General features: G+C 37.8%; 1 protein-coding gene across 1 annotated transcript in view; it reads left to right on the top strand.

The window, feature by feature from the left end:
- The window catches only part of ttyh3a (tweety family member 3a), a 64028-nt gene that overhangs the window by 9569 nt on the left and 29705 nt on the right, over nucleotides 1-24754 (top strand). The window contains exon 2 of the mRNA XM_053492208.1: nucleotides 16064-16233. Within this exon, the coding sequence (XP_053348183.1) occupies nucleotides 16064-16233 (170 nt within the window). The remainder of the gene's footprint in view (nucleotides 1-16063; nucleotides 16234-24754) is intronic.

Consider the following 24754-nt stretch of genomic DNA (forward strand, 5'->3'; position numbering starts at 1 on the left):
TGTGTATACGTGTGTGTGTGTGTGTGTGTGTGTGTACACACGTGTATGTGTGTGTATGTCTGTGTATGTGTGTCTAAACATTGTGGGAGAACAAACTAGGTCAACAATAGGAATACACAGAGCACAATGTATAGTTCACTTATAACACTGTATTTACTAAGTTAGAGAGTTTATGTAAGGTATGTTATTATGGAATTATCGATAGTCACTGATATAAAAAATTAATTATCCCAGATGAAAAACAAACACATTGTTCATTATTGATGTGGTGGTGGGTTTTTTTTTAGTTAAGATGTATTTAAGAAGTTGCTGTTCTAAGATATTTATAACAGGAACAGTGCTGTGGAAAGTTTCTGAGCACAGCAAAGAGTTTAACGTGTAGATGTTTAAGCTCTACATCTATAAAATAAAAGGTTGTTTTTTTATACCTATTTTTTGAAAGAGAGAGGTAGAGAGAGATAACTGATGTGAAGTGGTAACTAACTAGATTTTCAGGTCACAGCATTAGATCTAAATCTAAAAGAAACTGTGGTATAAGCAGAACATCTTGCACTCCACTTCATGTCTCACCGTATCACACCACAGCGCTGTGCGTTAATTAAATCAAAACACATCAACTGTTTAAGGAAAAAAATTAAATCTGCATGATTGATCATCCAGTGATCATATTCAATAGTTTTTTTTAGCATAATCGATAGAGCTGGGAATTGCAGGTGGACCCTCTATTTAATTTTGATTTAATAGCACTTATTGTCTGATTTGTGGCAAATAGGCTTAAGTTTTAAAGTATTAAAAATGGCTAGAAATACCTAATACACTTGAGTTGGTTGAAGTTGTCTCTCATACAAGGCGATTATCTATTTTTTTCCTTCCAATTCTCCTTATTATCCTGAGATCCTGTGCAGTTTTGGAGAAAATGTAAACGCTCTTTAACATTAAACATTATTAACATTAAATTGAATGCTGTGTATTAGAGGTGTAAATGTGGCATATTTTTCTTAAATTATTGGCAAACATGTGAATCATTTATAATTAATGATAACCAGGAGGACATCTCCTGCTCAGTGTAAATTTTTTATTTAAACAGTTCTAGCCAGACAATGCAGTCTTAATTAGTTTGTGGCGGTGTGCCACAGTGTCGACACTGACCTCCACGTATTAACCTTCAGTTTTTTTTATGATTTAAAACGAGTAAAATCATTTTTCTCTTATCTCTCTCTCTCTCTCTCTCTCTCTCTCTCTCACTCACTCTCTCACATACAGACCTGTTTGTGAATAGCGCCGCCCTTCTGCTTGTGCACATAGACTGTGCATGTATACGCTCACGATCACGTGACATTTACAGCTGGTTCATGCTGTTGAACCGTCGGTTCTCTGCGGCAATCAGTTTTGTGACTGAGCTCTCTGTGAATCAATCTTACATGAAAACAAATATTATTGGTTGATACATATTTAATTTTAAATTGTTAACAGCAATTAATTGGTTAGTCATTGACATCTCAAGTGTCAAAAATAGTTTTTAGAAATAAAGGAAATCAGAAGCTGAAAAAAATGTAAATTGAAAGGCTCTTTTTTGATATTATATTGAATTTTGGGTATGATGTGACTCACATGTACGCTGCTTAAAATCGCAGAAACCTGAACATAAAATGTCTTTGCACAGCCTTGGTTTTCCCTAAACACCTAAAGTCAAACATTACCATGAAACAAGCAGCAAAATATTAAGGGAAGTATATCAGTATTATTATTGAGGAACAATAGTAACTCATGGTGATTATTTTTTATTTTTAACATTATGTTCTTATGGAGAACATTGCAAGCTGACGGGTCTGATCTCTGTACCCTGTGAACTCTGTTCGTGGTTACAATCTCTAAAAGCTCCAAAACTACACTGACTGTGTAAGGAGCAAACTGTTTGCACGGAAATGATACTCAGAATAAACAGAAGTTTGGTGATTGTTTACTGCCCCAGTGTCTCGTGTCTCTGTAATTAAAGCTGGTCCTAACTCATGCTGTTGTACTCATGCTGTTTGCATTGCTTCATGTTTGGGCATTGGTGGATTAGTTGAGCTAATCTGATCGGACATTATGATATTACACAGGGTTCATTTAAAGGTGTCTAGAACTGAGGTCATGTAAATGTTATGGTAGGGTTAGGTAAGGGGAAAATAACTAGCCTGAGGAAAAGCTAACAGATTTAATAGTAGGGTTTTAGAGGAAATTCAATACTTTGAAATTGTGTGGTACAAAATCGCTTTTTAAATAATTTAAATAAATTTAAATATTTATGATATTAAGAAGTTATTATGTTATTTAAAAAGTTTCTAAATAGGTTTGTGTTTGATTTCTGTCAGTTTACTGAAGTATGTTGGTTTTGCCAACGTTTTTGTTAAATTATTTCACGCAATATTTCAAAAAAAGTATGAATACATACTGCTTAGAACCTAAAATGCTTTTTTAAGTTACGTATTAAGTTTATGTTGCACGGGGCCTCCGAGAGGCGCAGTGGTAAAGTGCTCGTCCTATCATCCGAAGATCGCAAGTTTGATTCCCGGGTGATGCTGTTACCTCTCGCAGCCAGAGGTCTAGAGAGAGCTATTTGGCCGAGCTCTCTCAGAGGGGAGGGATGAAAGGTACTTAGTTCTCCCACATTAATCACGTCTTTACAGCCAATCAGGGGCGTCTGTAAGTTCGCGCAAGCGGAAGGAGCTGATAGCGCTGTCCTCAGAGTGTGTTACTCTGCCCCCAACGGTGCGTGCGCAAGCAGTTCGAAAAAATTAGGTCGGCTGGCGTCACGTGGTTCGGAGGAAACACGGGATAGTCTTTGGTCGTCTCGACTGAGTGGTTGTAGTAGCCTTAATGTGGGAGCCCCCTAGTGACAGGAAGAAATTGGACACGACCAAATTAGGGAGAAAATCGGGTGGGGAGTTTGTTGCGCTAGCTAACTGTAATAGCTACAACCTAAATTCCAGAGACAGGACAAGGTGAAAGCACCGTTCAAAGTTTTTCCATGGTAGCATGGAAGAAACATGCTACCATGTGGTGCAAAGGAATTCTTGCTTTACTGCTTCATGTAAAACCTGAACACACATGGCACGTTGTTGCTTTGGCTATGGCAACTGTTGTTAAAACCACCGCACTGTGTATTACAGAAACATTCTTACGAATAGTTGTATTAATGGTTGGACATAAAGGATTAGCAAAGGCTGGTTGGTTTAAGCTGAATTTGATGTTTAATAATATCAGCACCTTGTTCTTGTCAGTGCCACATTTTTTGGCTTGTCTTTTATTCTGTAACATCTTTTGTCAGTTTCACAAGACAGGGTTGCCCTGAGCTTTCCCTTCTGCCAGAGCTCACTTTAGTAGAACAGTACTCTAGTAACCCTGGCCCTCCCTTTTAAAGCCTTTAATAGGCACATGTCCAAGTAAACAGCACCACTTTCCTGTTAGAGCTGAAACACCACATGTTTTTTTTCCACTCTCACACTCTCTCCCCGTAGTCAGTGTGGGGGGGAGGGGGGTGTCACTAGTCTGTGACAGTGGTGTGCTTGGGGTTCTGCGCTAAGGGGTCGAGGACGACAGAGTGCTTCTCATGCAAAGGGGGTTCAGAAAGGACCCGGGGCCTCATTTATAAAGACTCCTAAATGTGGACAAAAGTTTGTACGCCTGAGCGGTTTATAAAACATCTCTGGGCAACAAAAGCTGCTAAATCTTGTGTAGTTGTGAAGTGTTTAGTTATCACAAATTATCTTTAGGTCGGGTTTTTTATTTATTGTTTTTTTTTCTTGCTTCGCATCGCTTGCTATATTCCTATATATGCTCTACAACTAACTATTAAATGAAAATGACATATTTGTAAGAATGAAAGATTCTTGTTTTATTAACATGCTACGCTTGATGTTGGGTCTGATTCATTAGCAGATTAGCCAAAGAAGCTAGCTGTACTAGCTACTAGGGCTGCACGATTTGGGAAAAATGTCACATTGCGATTATTAAGGTCAAAATTGCGATTTACGATTGCGATACGATAAACAAGTGGTATGACTCAACTTGCTTGTTATCAAGGAAAATGCACCCACATTACTAATAATGCTGTAATTTGAATTTCTCAACTGAGATATAGTGTACAGTGCAATCTAGCAACTAGAAATGAACAATGTTTTTTAACTAAAACAAAATAGTACAAATTTAAATAAAAGTAAAATCTTTACATTATTGAATTAAATTACATTAAATTAACTTTAAAATAAAATTTAAAAGTCAAAGGTACAGATAAATAAAACAAATACCCATTTAAGAAATTTTTTTTTTTACATTTTGTCCCAAAACAGGGACATTTAAGGAGGATGTAACATATACTTTATTGGTATTCTTATCAAATCACTCACCATTTTCAATCTAATGATGAAGAAGAGATTAAAGGAAAGAAAAGTGTCCTTTAAACATATAAATTTTAGAGTCATGCTAATAATCATGAAAATAATTTAAATGAGACATTTCTAGTGTTCTTTGTGACACAGATTTCTACACTGTATTTCCATTTATTCTTAAATAAATCTGTTAATAGCTGTCCTCTCTAACATACAGTTAAGTAGCTTTAAATATGAAAAGATTAAATTAATTTAACTTACCGATGGCCAAATAAAGTCTATGCCCGAAGCACTGTAACCTAGTCCAGTTATTAAGCGCCACCGCTTTGGCGATGTGGTACAGAGGTCCCATGCAGCCAGTGCCTCTCTCAAACTCGCGGCTACAGTGTGTTCTCTCCTGTGTGATCGCCAGGGAAATACGATGTTTGCAGGCAACGGCTTTTCAGTTCAAACTCATTGTGCGCAGTTAGGCTAATATATGTCTCGGTCGTCCTGCTTGACCAAAGGTCCGTAGGGGTTCAAAAGAATTTCACTGCAGTTATTTCAAGTTAAACATCGCAACGTCACTTACTGAGACTTACAAACACATCTGTAATAATGTCTTGTTTAGTTCTGCTCACACTGGGTTGTGCTTTGTTTGGTCTTTTTACTACTCTTGGCTTTTACCGCCATGCATTTATCATACCTATTTATCATACTTTTCTGTGTTGCTTCAGGTGATGATATAAATGTGCCGTGTTGCCACCTGATGTAGCGACTTTAATTTTGCCAATTTTGCGCAGTACCTCTTTCTGCTTAGTGTCCGATATCCTAAAACCAAAATATCGCCAAATAACAGAGGTTGCATTTTTTTCTGGGCACAAGTTCAACGTCGGTCTCTTCTGTATCTATTTTCTTCCGTCTCCAGACTGCGCTGCGGAAAGTCACATGACCACCAGCACGCGCGCTACACCAGACTGACTGGTTATTTTTTTTTTATTTCTGACATAAGAAATGGCCATACAGCTCTTAGAATGAATGTCTTGTTACGTCCGCAAACGCATTTGTTTATTTAATATAATCGCAACATTTGCTGTAATGTAATCGCATAGGCTGACATCGCGATTGCGATTGCGATATGATAAATCGTGCAGCACTACTAGTACATACTCTCAGCCACAATATCTGTTTTTTTTTTTTTTTAATGTTTAGATATTTTTTTCCTATTTTAACAAGAGGTCGTATATAACAGGATTACATGAAATTACTGTGATGAAATTGTTTTTTTTTTCTAAAGTGTCGAACATAAAAATGCTATTAAACAGTAATTCTCTGGGCTGAGAGAAGCGTTGCTAAATCTTGTCTAGTTGTGGCCTGTTTATCTTAAGTTATCTGAAACTTTTGTACAAATTAAAGAGCATTTTGACTAAGCAAGTTTTTGTTCCCCAGTTTCAGATGAAAGTATCCTACGAGCTAGTGATCTTCCTATCTTCGCTCTAAATCTATTGTCTATGTATCAAATATACATTTAATAATACGGTAAGTGTCAAAATTAGTTATTTAATTTGCATGTTACACACTATACTGTGTGTCAGACTGAGATTAGCCAAACAATCTACCTGTATTTCTCTCACCACAGAGGGAACACATAAGATCTCTCTCCTTCCAGTTTGTAGTATTTTTTTCCCACAATGACTCTATACACATTTAACAAGAAATTGTAAAAAAAATGTTCTAAAATTAAATTACAGTTATAAAATTGGTCTTTAATTTTTATATATATATATATATATATATATATATATATATATATATATATATATATAGCATTAAACAGTAAATGGGATTTAGTAGTATGAAGACACTAAAGGTGTGTTTGGGGAACTAAAGAAACATCAGACCAAGCTTTAAGAGCAAAATCTTTAGATTTGTCCCTAATACAAAGATTCATAATTTGCATAGAATTAATCAGATCTTGATTTAAACTTTGCTTTGTCAGTTGCCATACACATACAAAGAAGATGAATAGCAGCCCATCATTTTGTCATTTGATAGTGGGATTTCGTTAACAGTTTTCTCCTATTTTAGGGTTTAATTTATTCCTGGGGAACTTATTTATGACGTGTTTTGAGATGTTAACACCCACAAATATTTAAGAACAAACCAATAGAACCCAAGTTTTTTTTTCCCTTTTTTTTTGTGTGTGTGTGCAGTTTTAACTGTTCCAGCGCGTCATTCACAGGAATGCCTTCTTGAGGAGCAGGAAGCGAGAGCTTGAGTGCCGCTAATCTGTTTTGTCAGTTTGTTGGTGTGGCGAGGGCTGACGAGGCGGTCTCGTTGTTGAGCCAGACAGGAAACACAAGCTGTTTCTCTCAGCAGAATACCACAAATAAATTTGTCACATGACTCCCTTAGCGTTGGTGAATTTCAAAGGTGCTGCTGGCCAGGATGCCACCTCCTCTAATGGCGACCATTTGTTCACTTCTGTTTTTTTTTTTTTTTTTTTTTTTTTTTATTAGTCTCAGTAAAATTCCAGCAGGGTAACAGGGTTTGTAATTCTTAAGATGCTTTACATCGTCATTTGTGTATGTGTGGTCAGGTGTACTCCCATGATGTTCAAAGGCTAAAACACTCATAAATACACTCCTCCTGAGATTCCTGCCACTTTCCCCCAAAGAGCTTTTCACCATAGATTTATTCATTACACATAAATAAAGCCTCTTTTTTTCCCCTCATTCAGCAGAAACCGAACAGAACCCCAAGGAAAAGAAATCAGAGGGATATGGTGCTATCGCTTTCAAATTCCCAAACGTTATATTACACTAGCTCAGCATAGTGATGAAAAGTTAGAAATGAAGAAAAATTCCACATCGAAACTCCTTAATGAAGAAAATGCCAAGTTGAATTGGTGAGAAATGATGATGACATGGTGGTAACGTGGTGATGTTATTGCTAAGGAAGAGTTTTCCAAGCAAATTTAAATTATTAAAAACTAAGGATGTAAATGAGGCTGTGTGTAGATTGTAAATAATGTCCTGGAATGACTGGGTTTGAATGTTGATGTGAAACTTTCCTATTTTCCCAAACATTGCAGAACACACTGCTTTTAGTACATTTTAAAACTGGACTAGCAGAATATGAAGTAAGGGCTTTCTCTTGTAAGAGTTTTAGGGTCTCTGCCAAACTCCCATTTATATTCTGAATATAATTTGATCATTATTGGATTCTATTCGACACAAGGACTTACCAGAACCCAAGAAACACCGTCTAAAAACCTCTAAAGGTCCCATATAGGTCCTGCAAGCTTTTTTCCTCAGGTTTTACACGTTTCAATCCTCTTCTAAATACGCCATGTTATTGCTTATGTAAAAAAACAAGAACTTTATGTACTGTGCAAAAGTTTTGAGCCACCTTTAATTTCTTTATAGTAAATAAAATTTTGCAGATAAAATTAAAAGAAATGAAAAATGTTTTACTGCGACAGGCTGCAAAGTGGCTAAAGATACAATTTAAAAACTGGTTGTTTATGTAACAGCTTCGGCAGCGACCTCATTTCCCCTCCCGTCTGTTCCAACCCCTCAGCATCAGCAGTTACTAATCACCTCCTGATCACCTGTCATCATCTGCACCTGTTTCTCACTGGGTCAAGACTTAAGTTAGATGGATTTATGCTTGAGTGATTCATAGGTCACTGTGTGACTTAAACACACTCCTCTGAAACGGCTCATGTACAAGGACTGGGATGAAAATAATAAGAGACAAAAAACTTTGTTAAAAAATTGTTAAATTAATTGTTTTGTGGCAAAATTGTTAAATACATGAAAGTCTGGATCTTTGGAGGCAAAATGTGAAGAAATTAGTGGCTCAAGATTTTGCACTGTACTGAACTACCAAGCCATGCCACATGCTAAGAAAAGTAGAGCTAAGGAGATCTGGACGGGGCTGAGCAACAAACTGAGGGAGGGGCTCTTCTTATATAAGGTCACTTAAGGGGGAAGTCCAGACCAATGCATTTATCTCCTCTCTTTTTTTGTTTGTACATGAAGACTAATGATCCATCTGCATGTCTAAACATGACTACAAAGTTAATTTTAAATAATAGGTTCACTTTTATCACTGAAACAAAATTGCCTTTTATTAGTAGTTGAGGAATAAATTACACGCTGCCAAAGGAATTAGATTTTTGAATAATCTTTCCAGTCTTTTGGTAGAAGATTCTGCTTGTGGAAAACCAGGACATGGATTAAGACTCTTCAGTACAGTCTATAAAGTTCATCATCATCTCTTACAGCTCTTACTTACCCCTGAAAAACTCAGTGTCACTTTACAGTGAGGATTCGGCCATTTTATTTTTCCACTGCATGTCAGCAACAGTTTTACTGAGCTGAAGTTAAAGTACTGTATGTGCACTTTTATTGAAGGTCATATCATAGCGCTGGTGTGTTTCCTTCGCTACACGATGTTTAAAAGAAGTGTCTATCTATCCATCTATCAATCTATCCATTATCTATTAGATCACTCCCACCTCTGCTCCTGTGATCTCAATGGTATATACAGAAACCAGCGAAATGTTAATGGCTTCATTGTTTAAACATAAGCTCATTTCCACAGATCTGTAGGCTTTTTGTGTGTGGATGTTATTTTTAGGAGGAGCTGCACTGTGATGGACCACATTCAGCAAGAGGAAGGAGAAGGCTTATTAAGATAATCTTCAAGATTACAGCTGTTTAGAGGATGAGGGTCTGGAGCTTTTCCCATCTTTAAAGAGTTAAGCAGCAGAAGGGGGAGACGTGGCAGGATTGTAATCTTGCTAATTGCATTGTAAAAATTTTTTCAGGCTCATGAGAATTGAAAAAAGGGAGCTATTGGGTGGTAAATTAAATGCTAAACAGCTGACTACTGCCACTCAAAAGAGTTTTCCAAACGCACACTGAAATCGCACATATATTGCGCTGACCAGCACTTAAAAGCTGTCTATACTTAGCTAATGACTTCTACAACTACAGTTAACTAAAACTACTACAGTTATTTTGAGTCTACTAATTTGATTCTGTGAAGCTGCCTTCCAGGAGTGCTGGAAATCATGCGCTTTTACTTAATTAGACATCTGACAAACATTTAAAATCTTTGTTACAAGCCTGTAATTTTTGTCTAAAGTCAAATAATCAATAAAAAAAAAAAATCAACAATAGGAACTTAATTTTTAAGACTTTCTTGGTATTTAGTAATATTAAGTTTAGAATATTAAGGGTGGTGATTTATAGATACCGATTTTCAGCACCCAGGCCTAGACCCTAGTTCTTTAGGAGTAAATACAGTTTTTCAATACCATTTAACTAAGTAGCTCATGTGAAGCTAAATAAAGTGAAGCTAATCGAAATGAAGGCATCATTAACCTGCACAGTGCAAATCAGGACATGCCATTCTGCACGGCAGTGCAGTTCTGACAAGATCAGTTTCTCTTTAAACACTGATGAATCATAAGTGCATAAGTGTCTGCTGGCTCTTCTCCCAGTCATGACCTTCCATCGTCCTTCCTCTCATTTTCTCCGCACAATGAATCTGGTTATTAAATCTTTCCTAGTGTTTTAACTGCTTCAAGAGTCCAAATGAAAGGGCTGTTGTGAAAGGAGCTTCCTAAAAACTGGAAGTTCTGGTAACCGCCTAAATCGTCTTTGGACGTCAACAATTCTACATAAATGAATGAATGAAATGTCTCTGATGAGCAAGCAAGGGTGACGGCGACAGTGGCAAGGAAAAACTCCCTGAGATGGCAATAGGAAGAAACCTTGAGAGAAACCAGACTCAACAGGGAACCCATCCTCATTTGGGTAATAACAGATAGAGATGATATAACATCATGTGTGTTATGCAGCTGAAACAATATAACAATAATTCTTTAAATTAACATGAAGTCCAGTTCAGCATAGGGATGAGTCAGTAGGTGCAGAGGGCAGATGGGGTCTGGGTCAATGGAGCACAGGAGCAGGATGTGTAGCTCCAAACATCATAAAGCAGAATCCAGCTGGAGCTGGTTCTTCTCTCGATGCCTCAGGATCCTCGCAGGGTTGGCCTTTGTCTACTGAAGCTGGTACAATCTCCAGATGCCTCGGGATGGGTAAAAAAGTACAGAACAGATGGAGAGAATTAGCGTAGTTGCCATTCAGGATAGGTGTACTGAAGTATGAAGTTATGGGATGAGTTACGCGTATGCCAGATTAAAGAGATGCGCCTTGAGTCTACTTTTAAACTGGGAAACTGTGTCTGAGCCCCGAACACTGTCTGGAAGGCTATTCCAAAGCTTTGGAGCTAAATATGAAAAAAGCCCTACCCCCTTTTGTAGGTTTTTGTAAGTCTAGAGTTTTTTGATCTTAAAGAGCGTGGTGGATTATAGCGTATCAGAAGACTGGTTAGGTATGTGGGAGCTAAACCATTTAAAGCCTTGTGTGTAAGTAATACTATTTTGTAATTAATTCAAAACTGAACAGGTAGCCAGTGCAGGGATGATAATATTGGGGTTATATGATCATATTTTCTCGATCTAGTGAGAACCTTGGTGGCTGCATTTTGAACTGACCCTAGTTGTTGACTGATGGTTTTTGCTGACAGTCTGATCATCAGCCACCTGAGCAGCTCTTTTTTTTTTTCCACAAACTTGCAGTTTATCTCTAGACCCGATGACAGACAGCACAGAAGTCTCGCAGGGTTGTATTATCTTCTCAGCTGTACTCTCTGGACACCCATGACTACACCCCAACTGGGAGCTCCTTTAAAATAGTCACCTGTTGGTGACACAGCTGTAGTGGGTCTCATCTCCACCCGCAGTTTGTCTACAAAGCATGAAGTAGACCATCTTGCGCCTTGGTGTGATTTTCCGACCTTAACTTCGGGCAAATTGCTGTGTGAACTCGTCAAGCAGTAGCTCAGCTGTGTCCAAGGTTGTCTTTAAACTTCTTAGGATGTGTGCAAAAAACAATGGTTTAGTCATGTCACATGAATTAGCACATCACTATGTGACTTTTTTTTTTCTTGTTCATTCGCTCATGCTCATGCCCAGGGGTTAAAGTGAGATTTATCATGTGTTGGAACCCCGAAACTCGTTGTTGCAGTGCAATAGGAAAAAAAACAACTCGCCTCAAAATAACTCTCAACTCCATTAGAGACAATTGTGCACTTGCAGAGTTTTGATCCAAAAGCAAGCTCTGTGTTGCTCTTTTTCACTCATGTGACTTTTAATGGTAATGTAACGCCATTGTGTTCTGAATTGTTGAACTCTTATATTCATGGTGTGAGCCTGAAGGAAAACCAAGGTGCAATCAAAAAGGTTACTTTAACAGTTTGCTTAACGTTAGTAAGAGCCAGAATTCATTAAGCTGATAGAATATTGCAAAAGTTGCAGAACTTTCAAGAATTTTCAAGAACATTCTAAGAACTTTTCACAGTAACAGACGTTTATACGGATTTACTGCTTCTAGTTTACTGTGTACTGTACTTCTCCTACCAAAGAAAACATGGATCTGAATCTGAATTAACCAGAGATGAGAAGCTGCTGCAAGTCCTCTCCAGAAGCCTTCTGCCGTGTGTATGTGTCCAGTTTATCAAGGGAAGGCAAGGCAAGGGCGAAAAAGTACTGTTTCTTAATCTGCTCAAATGTCTGAGACCTACAATGCATATTTCACATTACTGGACTGTGAGCGGTGCAACTAAAGCCCTGTAGAAGGAAAACATGATGTGAGACCATATTTGGAGATCATATTTGGATTTATGTTATAGCCGCAAATCTCAAAAAACACTAACTTCTTTATTCACCTTGTAATAAAACTTTGGTGTGAATACTTAATTGTTTTATTCGGAAATAGGTTGTAAATAGGTTATTTATTTACATTTTATATAAAAGCAAAGTATATTATTAAGTCATTTGACTTACACGTAAAATCACAAACGTTTGAAATCATGTAATTGCATCTTATGAAAGGTAAATTGCTGGCTAACATGATGTTACGTGTTGTCTCAACTAATACAACTGTAAGAATTTCTGCCAACAATACACTATTAATCCATTGAACATTATAGTCTGGATGGAGTTCTTACAGTGTAGGTGCCCGTATGATTTGTATTTGATTAAGTATTACAATTTAATAATAATAATTTATGTTTTACTAATTTTAGAGTTTGTTACAATTCTACACAAACTTGGAATTGGTTCCTTCAAATGAATGCTGTGCTGCTAGAGCGCACCAACTAAAGACTATAGAGAACCTATAACACTTTGCCATCCCAAATAAAGAAAATAAATGTTAGAAAACCCTTCCCTGGCTTATTGCTCAGCTCTGCTTTGCTCTGGTGGGCGTGGCTCACCAGTAGCTCAATTACACAAACACAGATATGGGGCGTTTAGAGGAGGAGTGAAATAAAGAGAATCTGAGGTATGAAAGTGTAACACACAATCCCTCCATCAGTGCTCAGACTGTCCGCAATAGGCAGTCCATGAGGAGGAGATGCACTGCAGTACTTCAAGCAGCTGGTGGCCACACCAGATACTGACTGGTACTTTTGATTTTGAGCCTACCTTTATTCAGGGACACATGGTGAAACATTTTAAGTTTATGTCTTATGGTGTTGACTCTTTTAGTGTTCATACAAATATTTACACATTAAGCTACAAAACAGTTGAAAATCAGAGGACGTTACTTATTTGCCTAGTATATTTATCCTAAAACTACAGACATTAACTTTTCTGAGAGACATTTAAATCATTTGAAGCCTGTGTAATATATATATATATATATATATATATATATATATATATATATATATATTTGCCATTCCAGACTATAATCGATCATCTCAGGCCTACTGGGGAACACCATGACCTTCAAACAGGTCAACAGTATAACCACAATCTTCCATTTTACACAGCTATTATATATAGAGTCTGTGTGTGTGTGTTTATGACCTCCATTACACACTGGTTCTTTCCTCCATTTGCAAGACCAAAATGCACGAGCGCAGTTGAGATCATAATCCGCTGTGAATTTGCCAAAACCACAGACGTGTATACAGTCACACAGCGGTAAATGTCGCTGCTGACCCCAAACAATCTTCTTTATCAAACTGCCATCAGAGATTTACTATCATGCCTCCTGTTTAGCCATTTTTTTTCTAGAACTTTTCTTTCAACTTAGACCCACTGATACCCCACCCCGTCACAACCTGCGGTCCTGTTTACACCTGGAACAAACACGTATCCTGCTGGAGGTGAACAACACCAAGTACAAGTGTGAACAGGATGCAGTGTGTGTCACACCTTGCTTAATCGATTACATCATAACTGTAGTCTGGAAAATATGGAATCGTCATGAAGCTGTTTGATCACACTCTCTCACTAATCCAAAGGACGGAGACAGGACCCATGATCTGTAACCTTGGGCTCGCAATAGGAATCATGGGACATTTTAACAGGATAGTGGGAATGGTGTATCAAATCTAGTTGGAAGTGGTTACAATCAAAATGCAGTTTGGATGGTTTTCCTGGAGTGCCTTAAATAAAGGCCACATGTCGTCTGTGGTCGATTTCGATGTTTTTAATAACCCTGATGTTCTTTAGGTTTAAAGGAAATGGTTCAGATTCACAGCTCAATGGAGCGGCGAAGCTCATAGTACGGATCGAACACCTCGATCAAGACCAGAAAGCAGCAGGTGTTTGAGTGTGATGCGGTAGTGCCACATTGGGGAACTGGTCCTCTATAGGACGTCCTACTGTGTAGGAAGGAAGTGACAGGGTGTGTTATCTAAGGAGGTTTGGGGTATTATTAGAGGTACTTATTGGTGGTTTGTGTGCAGCATGACGTCTTGCCACAGAGGCTTGTTTAAAGAGAAGTTTTGTACCCAGGCGAAAGTTTTTTGTATGATAAGATTTTTTTTATTTGGTGGTGTTTGAATGGTGTTTAGTTTCGCTGTATAGTGAGGTATGAAGGCAAGGTGCAAGTTTAAATCCATGTTTAGTATTTGCTCCTGGGTACTGAGCTGAATTCTTGCTCGAGAATGATTAACATGTCTTTCTTTAACTGGTCTAGAAATCAGATAATAGAAAATTTTTCCCAAAAAAAACTTTTCTCATAAAAGGAAGAGATGGAGCGCTCACTACATTCCGTTTCACCATGAGCGCATCGGTTGGTTGTTATGATAATTGGAGTGTATTTAGGAGCTGAGTCAAATCTTATTATTATTTTTTTCTCTCTTTTTTTTCCATTAAGCTTTAACCAGGACAGAGTTTGTGAAACTCATGTGTAGAAGACCGGACCAGACACTGTCAAGTATCCCAAGAGAGGATGTATTATAATTGTATTAACTTTTTTATTTAATTTTTTTATTTATTTAATTTTACTTATAGGTGACTGTGAGATGACATGATGAGCTCCTCAGCAGGATGCTTTATCTTTGTTTAATCATCTTGGTTTCAAGGTGTGAGACTGTCAGCGAGCGGGCGACCACAGAACCTTGTAAGGTTCTCCAGTCTGGCACGTCCGAGCAGATATGACTCTGTTTTCAGCTGCCTGTGATCTCTTAGCGAGAGTGATGGACGGCTTGGTGCGGGTTGAAAGGGACAAGGAGGAGGCTCTGATTTTTGTAAAAACCTCACTAAAATTAACAGATCTGACAGAAAATCAAGTCTGCTGCGCAGTGAGGGGGGGGGGGTGCTTTAAAGAATTTGCAGGTTTCAGTCATAAAGTGTTAGAATGATTAATAGACGGTCTGGCACCTCGGAATTATGAGTGTTTGGCTCAGTGCAGTGATGAGAATTAACTATAACAATGCTGAGAACTATTAACAAGACACAAACAAAATGGTATGATGGTATTAGTGGCAGAAACGGGGCAAACCTGCAGTAAATACGAGAGGCATTCAAGTCAAACTGGGACTGGTGATGAAATTTCTTGTGTAAAAGTGATTGACATTTACAGAAGACTTCAGGGACAGTACGGTGATGAGACTTTTGGCTGCATTAAAACATGTGAACGGTGCAAACGTTTTAAAAAACACCACGTCTGTGAGTGACGATCTCGGACGACTTTCTACCTTGATGGTGTCCAAGCACTAGTGAGACACTGGGATAAGTGCATTAGTGTATCAGGGGATTATATAGAGAGGGAGTTTTTACACTTAGGACTGGGTTCTGTTATTCTGTACAAGTCCTCCTTGGACTCGAACACCCCCTGTAGTGCTAATGAGATGATATCTTTTAGAAGATGTGACGCTTGTATCTGAGCAGACAGTCCGATTAACCAAAAGTATGTGAACACCTGACCATTACATTGCATGTCCCGATTTGCTGTTACTATAAGTACCACTCCTCTGTGAATGCTTTCCACTATAGTATAGAGGGGGTTGTAGCTGCTGGGATTTTTGTAATCATTCATCCATAACAACATCAATGAGGTTGGACAGAGAAGTTACGCATTCAGTTCAATTGAATTTTATTTATATGACCTGGAGTCATAGTTCTAGTCATAGTCTAGTTCATTCCAAAGATGTTTAGTGGAGTTTTACAGTCCTTTACAGTTGTGTGATTCTGACTTTTTACAGAAGAGCAACATATGGGTTTGGGTCAGTGTCTACAAACTTTTGGTCATAAAGTGTAAATACATTTTGTAAAAAAACATTCATGTAATGTTCACCAAAGTCTCACTCTAATGACTGTCTCTCCTGTCCAGTCCATTCTGCTGCTCGGAGCGGTGGCTCTGGCCTGCCTGGCTCTGGATCTTCTCTTCCTTCTCTTCTACTCGTTCTGGCTGTGCTGCTGCCGCAAGAAGAGCAGCGAGCAGCCCAACGCCGACTGCTGCTGCACAGCCTGGTGTGTCATCATCGCCACCCTCGTGTGCAGGTGAGTTTCTCTCAGTGTTCTCTGCTCCTGCACACCCACAGACACCCGCAGATGACTACAGGTGTAGAGGGTGTTAATACGGTGTTTGTCTAGAATGAATCACCAATTTTGATCAAGTGTTTAAACCTTTGCTAATGTGTTTTTTCTTAGAAGAGAGAAATATTAAATATCTTATTGTATTTATCCAATTATTATGTTTGAGGTGGGGTTCAGCAGAAAACGTGGGTAGCCAAATCTAACGTTAGAAAAAAATTCTTTTGTTATTTTCTAGCAGATTAAATACTTCACAGCGGCCTGAACCAAGTTATATTCTGATTAAAACCTTTAGCATGTAATCACATGTTATCGGCTCAGCGTCCATATCATCATTTAATTTGGAATCTTTAATCAGAAGGATTTCATTTGGATTGAGAACATAATATCCATGTACACGTAGCTAGTGTTTAATCAGTGTTTCTATTAAAGTGGTTTTTAATTTGTTCCCCGATTAAAAGATTAGATTTGTTCCCGATCCAAATGCAGTGGACTTGACAATTTAATACATTATATAGAACACAGACAGATTATTAACTTTATCGTGCATTCCATTACCCTGAAAACATCTTCATTTACTCCTTTAAACGCTCTTTATTATTCTGGAAGTTTTTCCTTGCACGGGAAACCCGAACACTATTGGAAGCAACTTCTCTCTAAAGGAGGACAGTTTGGGCTGTGATCGCCTCCCTCACAACTCCCTGGCTGCAAGTAACATCTGTAACTTAATAGACTGTATCACAAGCAGATCTGCTTTATTACTGTTAGAGCTGCAGTTATGTGCCTTTTAGTCTTTTGCTCTTTGCTCCCTTTCCATTTAAATTATTCCAATTATTATAACTAACGGGAGGGTCAGAGATACCCAAAGGGATGGTTTTAAACAGCTTGTCAGTTTTTGTAAGGCTTTCCCAAAGCACGTCTGTGATATAAAGATATTATACAGAAGAAGAATAAAATGAGTAATTAATCAAACTCTTTGCGTTACATGCACTGCGTTTACATTCTCCACACCGTACGCAGATGACGCAATACTCCTTGGCCTGACGGAGAGCGTCACACTTCTTGCTGGTATTCAGTCCTTCCCTACTGCTTACAAAACCTGTTCAGCAGTGCATTATGGGGGAAGACTGCGGCATTTCATTTCTTCACAGTAGGTGCTAGCAGCCTCCTTTGGTTCTGTGGGAGCATGGAAATGGGAAAATATTTTTAGCTCTAATCCCAGTGTTGTGTACGCGGCGCAAGAAATAGGGCATCGCTGCCCGTCGCCAAGTGAGCGCCTGAGCGCCGGCAGGAATGTGTAACGGCGTTATGTAAACGATACGTCCAAAAGACGAGGCGTTTTGTGAGCTGTGATTAGGGCTGCATGAGTCTCACTGAAATATGAATCACGATTTTTCTCTGTGGGAATTGAGATTATGATTCTCTTACACAATTCCCATTTTTTTAACCAAAATATTTTTTGCACTCGTTAAAAAAAATTTATTTTAGGACCCTGAAGGTAAAAAAACTTTAAAGCTGTTAACAATGATGTTCATAATAAGTAAAAATAACACCTGTGTATTTTGGACCCTCAGCCAGCTACAGTACTTCATCACCACATTATTATTATTATTATATAAATAAACGTCAGAGTTTGTATTTAAATACATAGTTAACAGTATATTGTTATTGTATATTTTTTTAAATAAGCTCTTTACACACTACTAGTACACTTCTCTCCGCTCTGTCTGTAACAACTAGAATCAACACGTCAGGTTTAATGACAGCCGTTATATTCCAATTAGAACTGTACTGTCACTGTTTAGACGGTCATATCTAGTTTAGTTGTCTGTGTGTGTGTGTGTGTGTGTGTGTGTGTGTGTGTGCATGTGCACTCGTGTTTGAGACATCTTTTTCTGATTGGAATAATATAAACAAACAAATGCAATAAAGTGTATATCAGCTGCTAAATGTAAGAACAGAAGAAAACAGAACAGACTGATGCATTGTGGGACGCGGAGAGAACATTAACTTTTAACTAATATATGTATATACTGTATATAATCATCTCTCGTCCCAGGTGTTCTATTGACACTACCATAGGCTACTTTTACACTGCAGGTCTCGATGGTCAATTCTGATTTGTTGCCTATATCTGATTTTTTTGACTGTCTGTTTACACGATCTTTCAACTATGACTCGTATCCAATACACGTGTTTACACTTGCCATGCCATCTGAAACATTGCACATACTTAAAGGGAGGCTCTTGTGCTACACACTAGCCAAGATAGACGAAGGTGAAGTATGCTTGACGCTCTGCGATATATGCAAAGTTCGCGAAACATCATGGTTTTAAAATGGAGGAGGAGAAAAAAATGGCATAATTGCAGCCTGCGCATATGCTTAATTCACCGAATACTGATTTATTAATGTTATTTAGCGCTAATAAGCTATAAAAGGGGGGGGGGGGGGGGCTGGGTGCTTTTCCTTTTCCATGTCACCTGCGATGTTATAATTCCACACCGCTTCCACCAGAGAATAACATTACGCCATTAAACCGCGAAGTAGTCAACGCAATGACTCAGGAAATCCGTCTGTTTACACGACAATCACATTAGCACATATCTGATTTATATTAGATTTTTTTCCACATATGAAGGAGGCCTGAAACCGATCTCGAAATATCGGAATATAACAGACATAGAACATATCGGATATGTGTCACATATAAGCAAAAAATCGGAATTGGGTCACATTTACCTGATGGTGTAAATGTAGCCATAGTCACAGCGTGGGTGACAGTAGGTCAGTACTGAGAACACACACTCACATGCACGCACATACACACAGTCACAGGAGCATTTTCAGTAAGAACACACATCTGATAACATTGTGTCATCTTAAACAGCACGCCGTCTCTGCAGTAAAAAATTTAAGGCTACAAAGTTAATTAGCTTCTAACACAAGGCTGAGTCCAAATCCCTTTCTAACCCCTGATTAAGGGCACTACTTGGTGTGTGGAACAAGTGATTGTACACCCTACATAGAGCACTCGCAAACCGTGTTACTCGTAATCCGTGGTTTCACTGTACTTATTTATTAAAAGTTTTGTAAAGGTTTGTGTACACTGTATAAACCAGAGGAAATTTTCAGAGGTTTGGGGTTCATAGTTAAGAGGATACTTTTTAAAAATCTATGGGTTTGTTTGTTTAGTTTTCCCAGAGGTGCTAATCCCAGCTTTATCTGCTCTGATTAATACTGAATTCATGTCATCTGTCAGTTCCCTCTAGTTCCTATTTAATTGGCTCTCTTGATTTTAACTTAAAACTCGTATACAGTACGTCATGTCTTATACTATGTGTGTGTGTGTGTGTGTGTGTGTGTAGGAATAAAAACCCCTACAGCTCTAGTAATATTACATACAAAATGTAAATACGAGTTCATATTTTTATGATTATGTTCATAAAACAAATCTGGACTGAGTAAGTCAGTGGGTTTTATTTTGTGGTTGGCCAAAAGTGCAGTGCAAAAACCAATGCAATCATTTGAAAACATCTGAATGCTAAAATGTAGGAAGCAAAACAGGTTTTGGACTGAATATGTATTTAATTTTTAAACAGATTTGGTTCTCGTTTTGGACTTGTTGTGTAATCGTGTTAGTGGTGCTGTTGACGGCTTTATGTGTTCAAGTGAAGCAATAGAGACTGAAGAGGTGAAACAATAAGAGCGCTTATTCGTAACTGAGAACAGTTCTGCTGCAGTTAGATGATAATGATCTTTACTTCAAAGCCAGATGGTTCTGTTTATCCTAATGGCATGTAATGTAATCGTAGCTGTATGTTTTTATATATATATATATATATATATATATATATATATATATATATATATATATATATATAATGAGTATAGCATGTGTTTTTTTAAGTTAATAACTGTATTACAATTTGTTTATAAAGTTAAATTCATCATGTTTAGTCCTGATCCCCGAGACCACAGTGCAGAGTGATGGTGGGAAATTGCTGGGAAAATCAGCAGTCAGCTGTCCAGCCTTACACAATGCCACAAATAAAGCTTGTTGCCATGGTGATGTCTCTATTCTCTGTGCAGGATCCTTAGCTCCTTTCATTATCAGCAGTGTTGATCTTATTCACATGTTGATCTATGTCAGGGGGAAATGTTTAATTAAGGTTTCAGGCCAAGGCATTGGTATACCTTCTGGCAGAATCTGAGTTTGATCAGTTAAAGAGCTGATGTGACACCAAGTTGCTAATTATGCTACTGAATGAGCTTCTGACGTGAATACATTAAGACTTTTTTCTAACATGTAAGAAGTAAATAAACACCCATATAGTGTGCTGACTGTGTGTTATAATTAAGCTATATACCATTTTCTGTGATGACTGTATTGTTTTACTTTCCAGATTTTGTTTTCAATTTTTGGTGTTATTTTTATTTTTCAAAGGTGACCAGCATCTATTCAAACAAATTAATAAGTAATAATAAATGAATATTTCGAAAAAGTGATGTGTGATCTGTCTGTCTGAGGGACCTGAGCTCGTGATTTGATTAAGATGTTTTAGATATTGTGTGTTGTTTATGGATTTATTGTGTATAAATCCTGCTGACCTGACAATATTCTATAGTGTATTCCTGTCAGGAAAGCTAATATTAGCAACTTGGCTATCAATAAACATTGTGAACATTTGTGAGTTTGTTACGGTGAAGTTGTTAACAAGATTTATCCAGACACCTGGAGGACTTTAGGTGCCAAAAATTATCATGTTTATGATACTACTGAAATGTGTGAATAAACTCGTAAATAAATTATTTAATGAATTCATAAGAGGGAATTTTATTCTGCAGTTTTTTTTACAGATTGCTAGGCTTTAATCGAAAGAATTTATTGATTTAAATTAAATGCCGTATGTATGGTGTCCTATGATGATGTCCTTGATTATAATAATAAAAATAAATATATAAACTACTTTTTGAGCTCTTTTTTTTTTCCGGTGCAATGACTGATGGGAAGTTTTTCATGGTCACTTCCAGTGAAGTGAAGACCCAATGTTTACTTGTTCCCTACACTGTTACAGTTCGCTTTGAACTGAATAGTTTCGCTTCCTGCGGTTTGGAATTGCACATAACATGGCTGAACACCCTGTGTCTCAGGGCACTTCTCAGGGCACTTTAACCAAGAAAGTCAGAGGGTGTGTTACGATCGGCCTAAAGTTCTCAGGTACAGTTGGATTAGGTTTCTCGTACACACCACTCCAGTCTGTTACGTTATCAATTACATTTTGTTACATTTCTGGGCTTTAAACACCGGCGCTCCTAAAGATTAAAGTTCGTCTGGATTCCTGTGTACGCCAGAGTGTTTACTATTTAACTGACCCAAAGCTATCTTTCTTTCATTCTTCTAGTTGACTAGTATATATAAAAGTGTGTGTGTGTGTGTGTGTGTGTGTGTGTGTGTGTGTGTGTGTGTGTGTGTGTTCTATCTTCGTGAGGTGAATAAATGAACTGCTAGTGAACGGCACCTAGAGGTTGTGATGAGGTGTAGAGAGAATGAGGCGCTGTGATTGAGAATACGTGTGTGTGCGCACGTGTGAGTGTGCTGTCTCTTCGTGCGTTTCTCTCTGCATGTCTGATGAGCTCAGCTGTCAGGCTGCGCGGCAGGTGAGGGCTTTATGAAGGCTGTGAATCCTTCACTGTCTTCACTATAAATCCAGCTTTCAGTAGCAGAGCTCATGTGTCCTGCTTCAGATAAAGCCTCCTCAGAGCGCTGGAGATAACTGAGGGGACAAGAGGGTTTCTGTAACACCATGTTTGGCTCAATCACAACCCCCGTCAGACAGATTGGTCTTCATGTGCACAGTGTTCATGTGTTCCTTATCCAGCTGTAATTGTTGTTAATGAAGTGAAGTTATTAATTAATGTTATTACAGCAATGACTAACCCATTAGACCAGTATTAACTCTTAGCTGGTGATGATTTGTCTAATCAGAATGCTCGAATTTGAAGATTTCGTGAGATTAGTGTTTCTTTTCGTCTTGTTTTGAGTTTATGAGCAGTTTTGGTGCATTATGACCTTTTACTGGACTGGAATGTGGAGCAGAATCGTGGCAGGAATACTGAGACATGGCAATTAAACAATTAACAGCACAATTTACCCAATACTCAATTGTTTATTAAATAATTTATTATACATAACATATACATTGTTTATCATAGAATTTTAAACAAATTTGTTTGAACAGTTTAGAGTGCACCACCTGTAGGATTATAAAGGAATAACAAAGTTTTACTGCTTTAAATGGAAACAGATTAAAATAAAATAAAATAGATTTCGAAGTCAGTGTGCCGATACACAAGAATGATGTACATCATTGAATCAGTCTTTCCCTATCACTCATTTCTATTATTAAATGCTATATAGTGTTTAATACTTTAAACCCTTTAAGAAATTTCTTAAATATCTGCTTGAGACAAATTAGACTGTAGTCTTTATCACAAGCTGAATTAAATCGACAGTCTGGTGTTTGGTTTTTGGCTCTAGTCGTCAGTGATCTGTTGAAAGTCGATCTAGTCGAAAGCCTGCAGTGTTTATGTCCTCCTGGGTTCAGTGTTGTGTTATGGTTTGTTAAAGTGTGTGATTCTCACAGCAGTAATGGTGTCTCTCGACCCTTTTGTGAATGATGGCACTTGAGCCTAAGTGTCTGCCGACAGCACGGCCTGCAATTTATCATTAAATCTCGTCTTTAAGAGTCCACGAGTAGGAGAGTTTATTTTCTCTGACACAATTTCATGCTCCATCTCTCTTTATCTCTGATACCTTTGTTCTCTCGTCCTCATATTCACCCGTGTGGTGTTTAATTGATCTGATTTTCTGTGTTCAAGACCCTGTGGATGTTGAAGCAGCCTCGCTTTTTAAATTGTTTTTATATAAACATTCGTCTATGCCTGATGATAGTGTTTATTTTTTATAGTATACTGTACTTTGTGTAGAAGAGATCACTTTAATTTTGCTAGATCAATTATTTATTTATTGTGACATGAATAAGCATTAAAGTTATTTTAATTTAAATACAGATATGGATTGTAAGCCATAAAGGTTTACATACACTGGGCCATGTTTTAAAAACCTTTAATTGAGACTTTCTTCACCAAGAGTGTCTTTATTACTCGGGGAACCTTTTTCGTGGATAAACTACTTAACGCAATATTTGATTAAAAGTACCAGAGTCTTATCACAGAATTACTTTGGTAGAAGTTAATCACATTTTGAAACATTACTTAAGTAAAGGTCTAGAGGATCTGATATGTAATGTACTTGAGTATTAAAAAGTTATTTTCCGATATTAAGGTTACTTATGTGTTGGAAGTGAAAGTAAAAATAAGTGAGCCGTTAGAATTTTGATTGAACTTTATGGTGGTTTCCGTTAAAGTAAAGCATAAAATAATCGCCTAAAACCACTGAGTTTTAAGGGAATTAATTTTGAGTAAATCTCAAGTTTAACAACACGTGTGATTTCGTCGTCTGCACTAATTAAAATATTTTCTTTGCTTGCATAATGTAACCTGAGGAAATATTTAGCCAGCAGTTAGACTAAACCTGAAACTGTTAAGGCCTTGTTTACACGAACGTTAATTTTTTGGATAAACGAACGCGTTCTGAACGTCCTAGACGTTTATGTTGCGTTTTGTAGTGGCGCTCGATTGACTTCTACACTGGCGTTTGTTTGTCTCTGTCTAACTCCAGCCTGCAGACCAGATTGTAGTTTGTGTGTTAACCTATGGAGGCAGTGTTGGGAACTGGATATGAAAGCCCTTGTTGTTTTATTTAAGGTGCCTCCTTTTAATATAGACCATTTTGCTATATTAGACATTAATTTTCTTGTTTTAAAAATTCTCGTAATACAGCGACGTAGGAAGAGAAAAAATCGTCGGCGCTACTGGATTCACCCTCTAACTGCACAACGTCCAATTAAAGGAAGTTTTTTTGTGGTTTATGAAGAAATGCGCAAGTTTTTCAATTACTGTCGGATGTCAGTTTCCACTTTTGATTGGCTGGATCAACTTCCTCTGACATTTTATTTAGCTTTTTTTACGCATTTCCCTATGTATAGCATGTAGGATCATGGGATATATCCGGTTCTCCGAAGTGTAAAATGAACGTGAAGAAAACACTAGAAGCGCCTTCCTTGCGTTCGTTGGGATTTAAACGGCAAGAAAAAGCTGCATGCAACGTTTTTTTTGACGTCGTATAAACGCGCAGCCGGACAAACGCACGTCACCAAAGCCCGTGTGAACACTCATTGACACCTACGTGTGGAAAACCCTCGGCCCTTGATCCGCGCGGTGGACGCTACGAACGCCAGAAAAACACTTGATTTTTAAGGAACAAGGTGTGTTTCAATATGATGGACATTAATTTCAGTTTCAGTATAATAATATGGAGCTTCTATGCAGATGTTCTGAAGTACATTAGTTTTTAATATATTAAA

Source organism: Clarias gariepinus, chromosome 3 (assembly GCF_024256425.1).
Source record: "Clarias gariepinus isolate MV-2021 ecotype Netherlands chromosome 3, CGAR_prim_01v2, whole genome shotgun sequence".
Taxonomy (NCBI): domain Eukaryota; kingdom Metazoa; phylum Chordata; class Actinopteri; order Siluriformes; family Clariidae; genus Clarias; species Clarias gariepinus.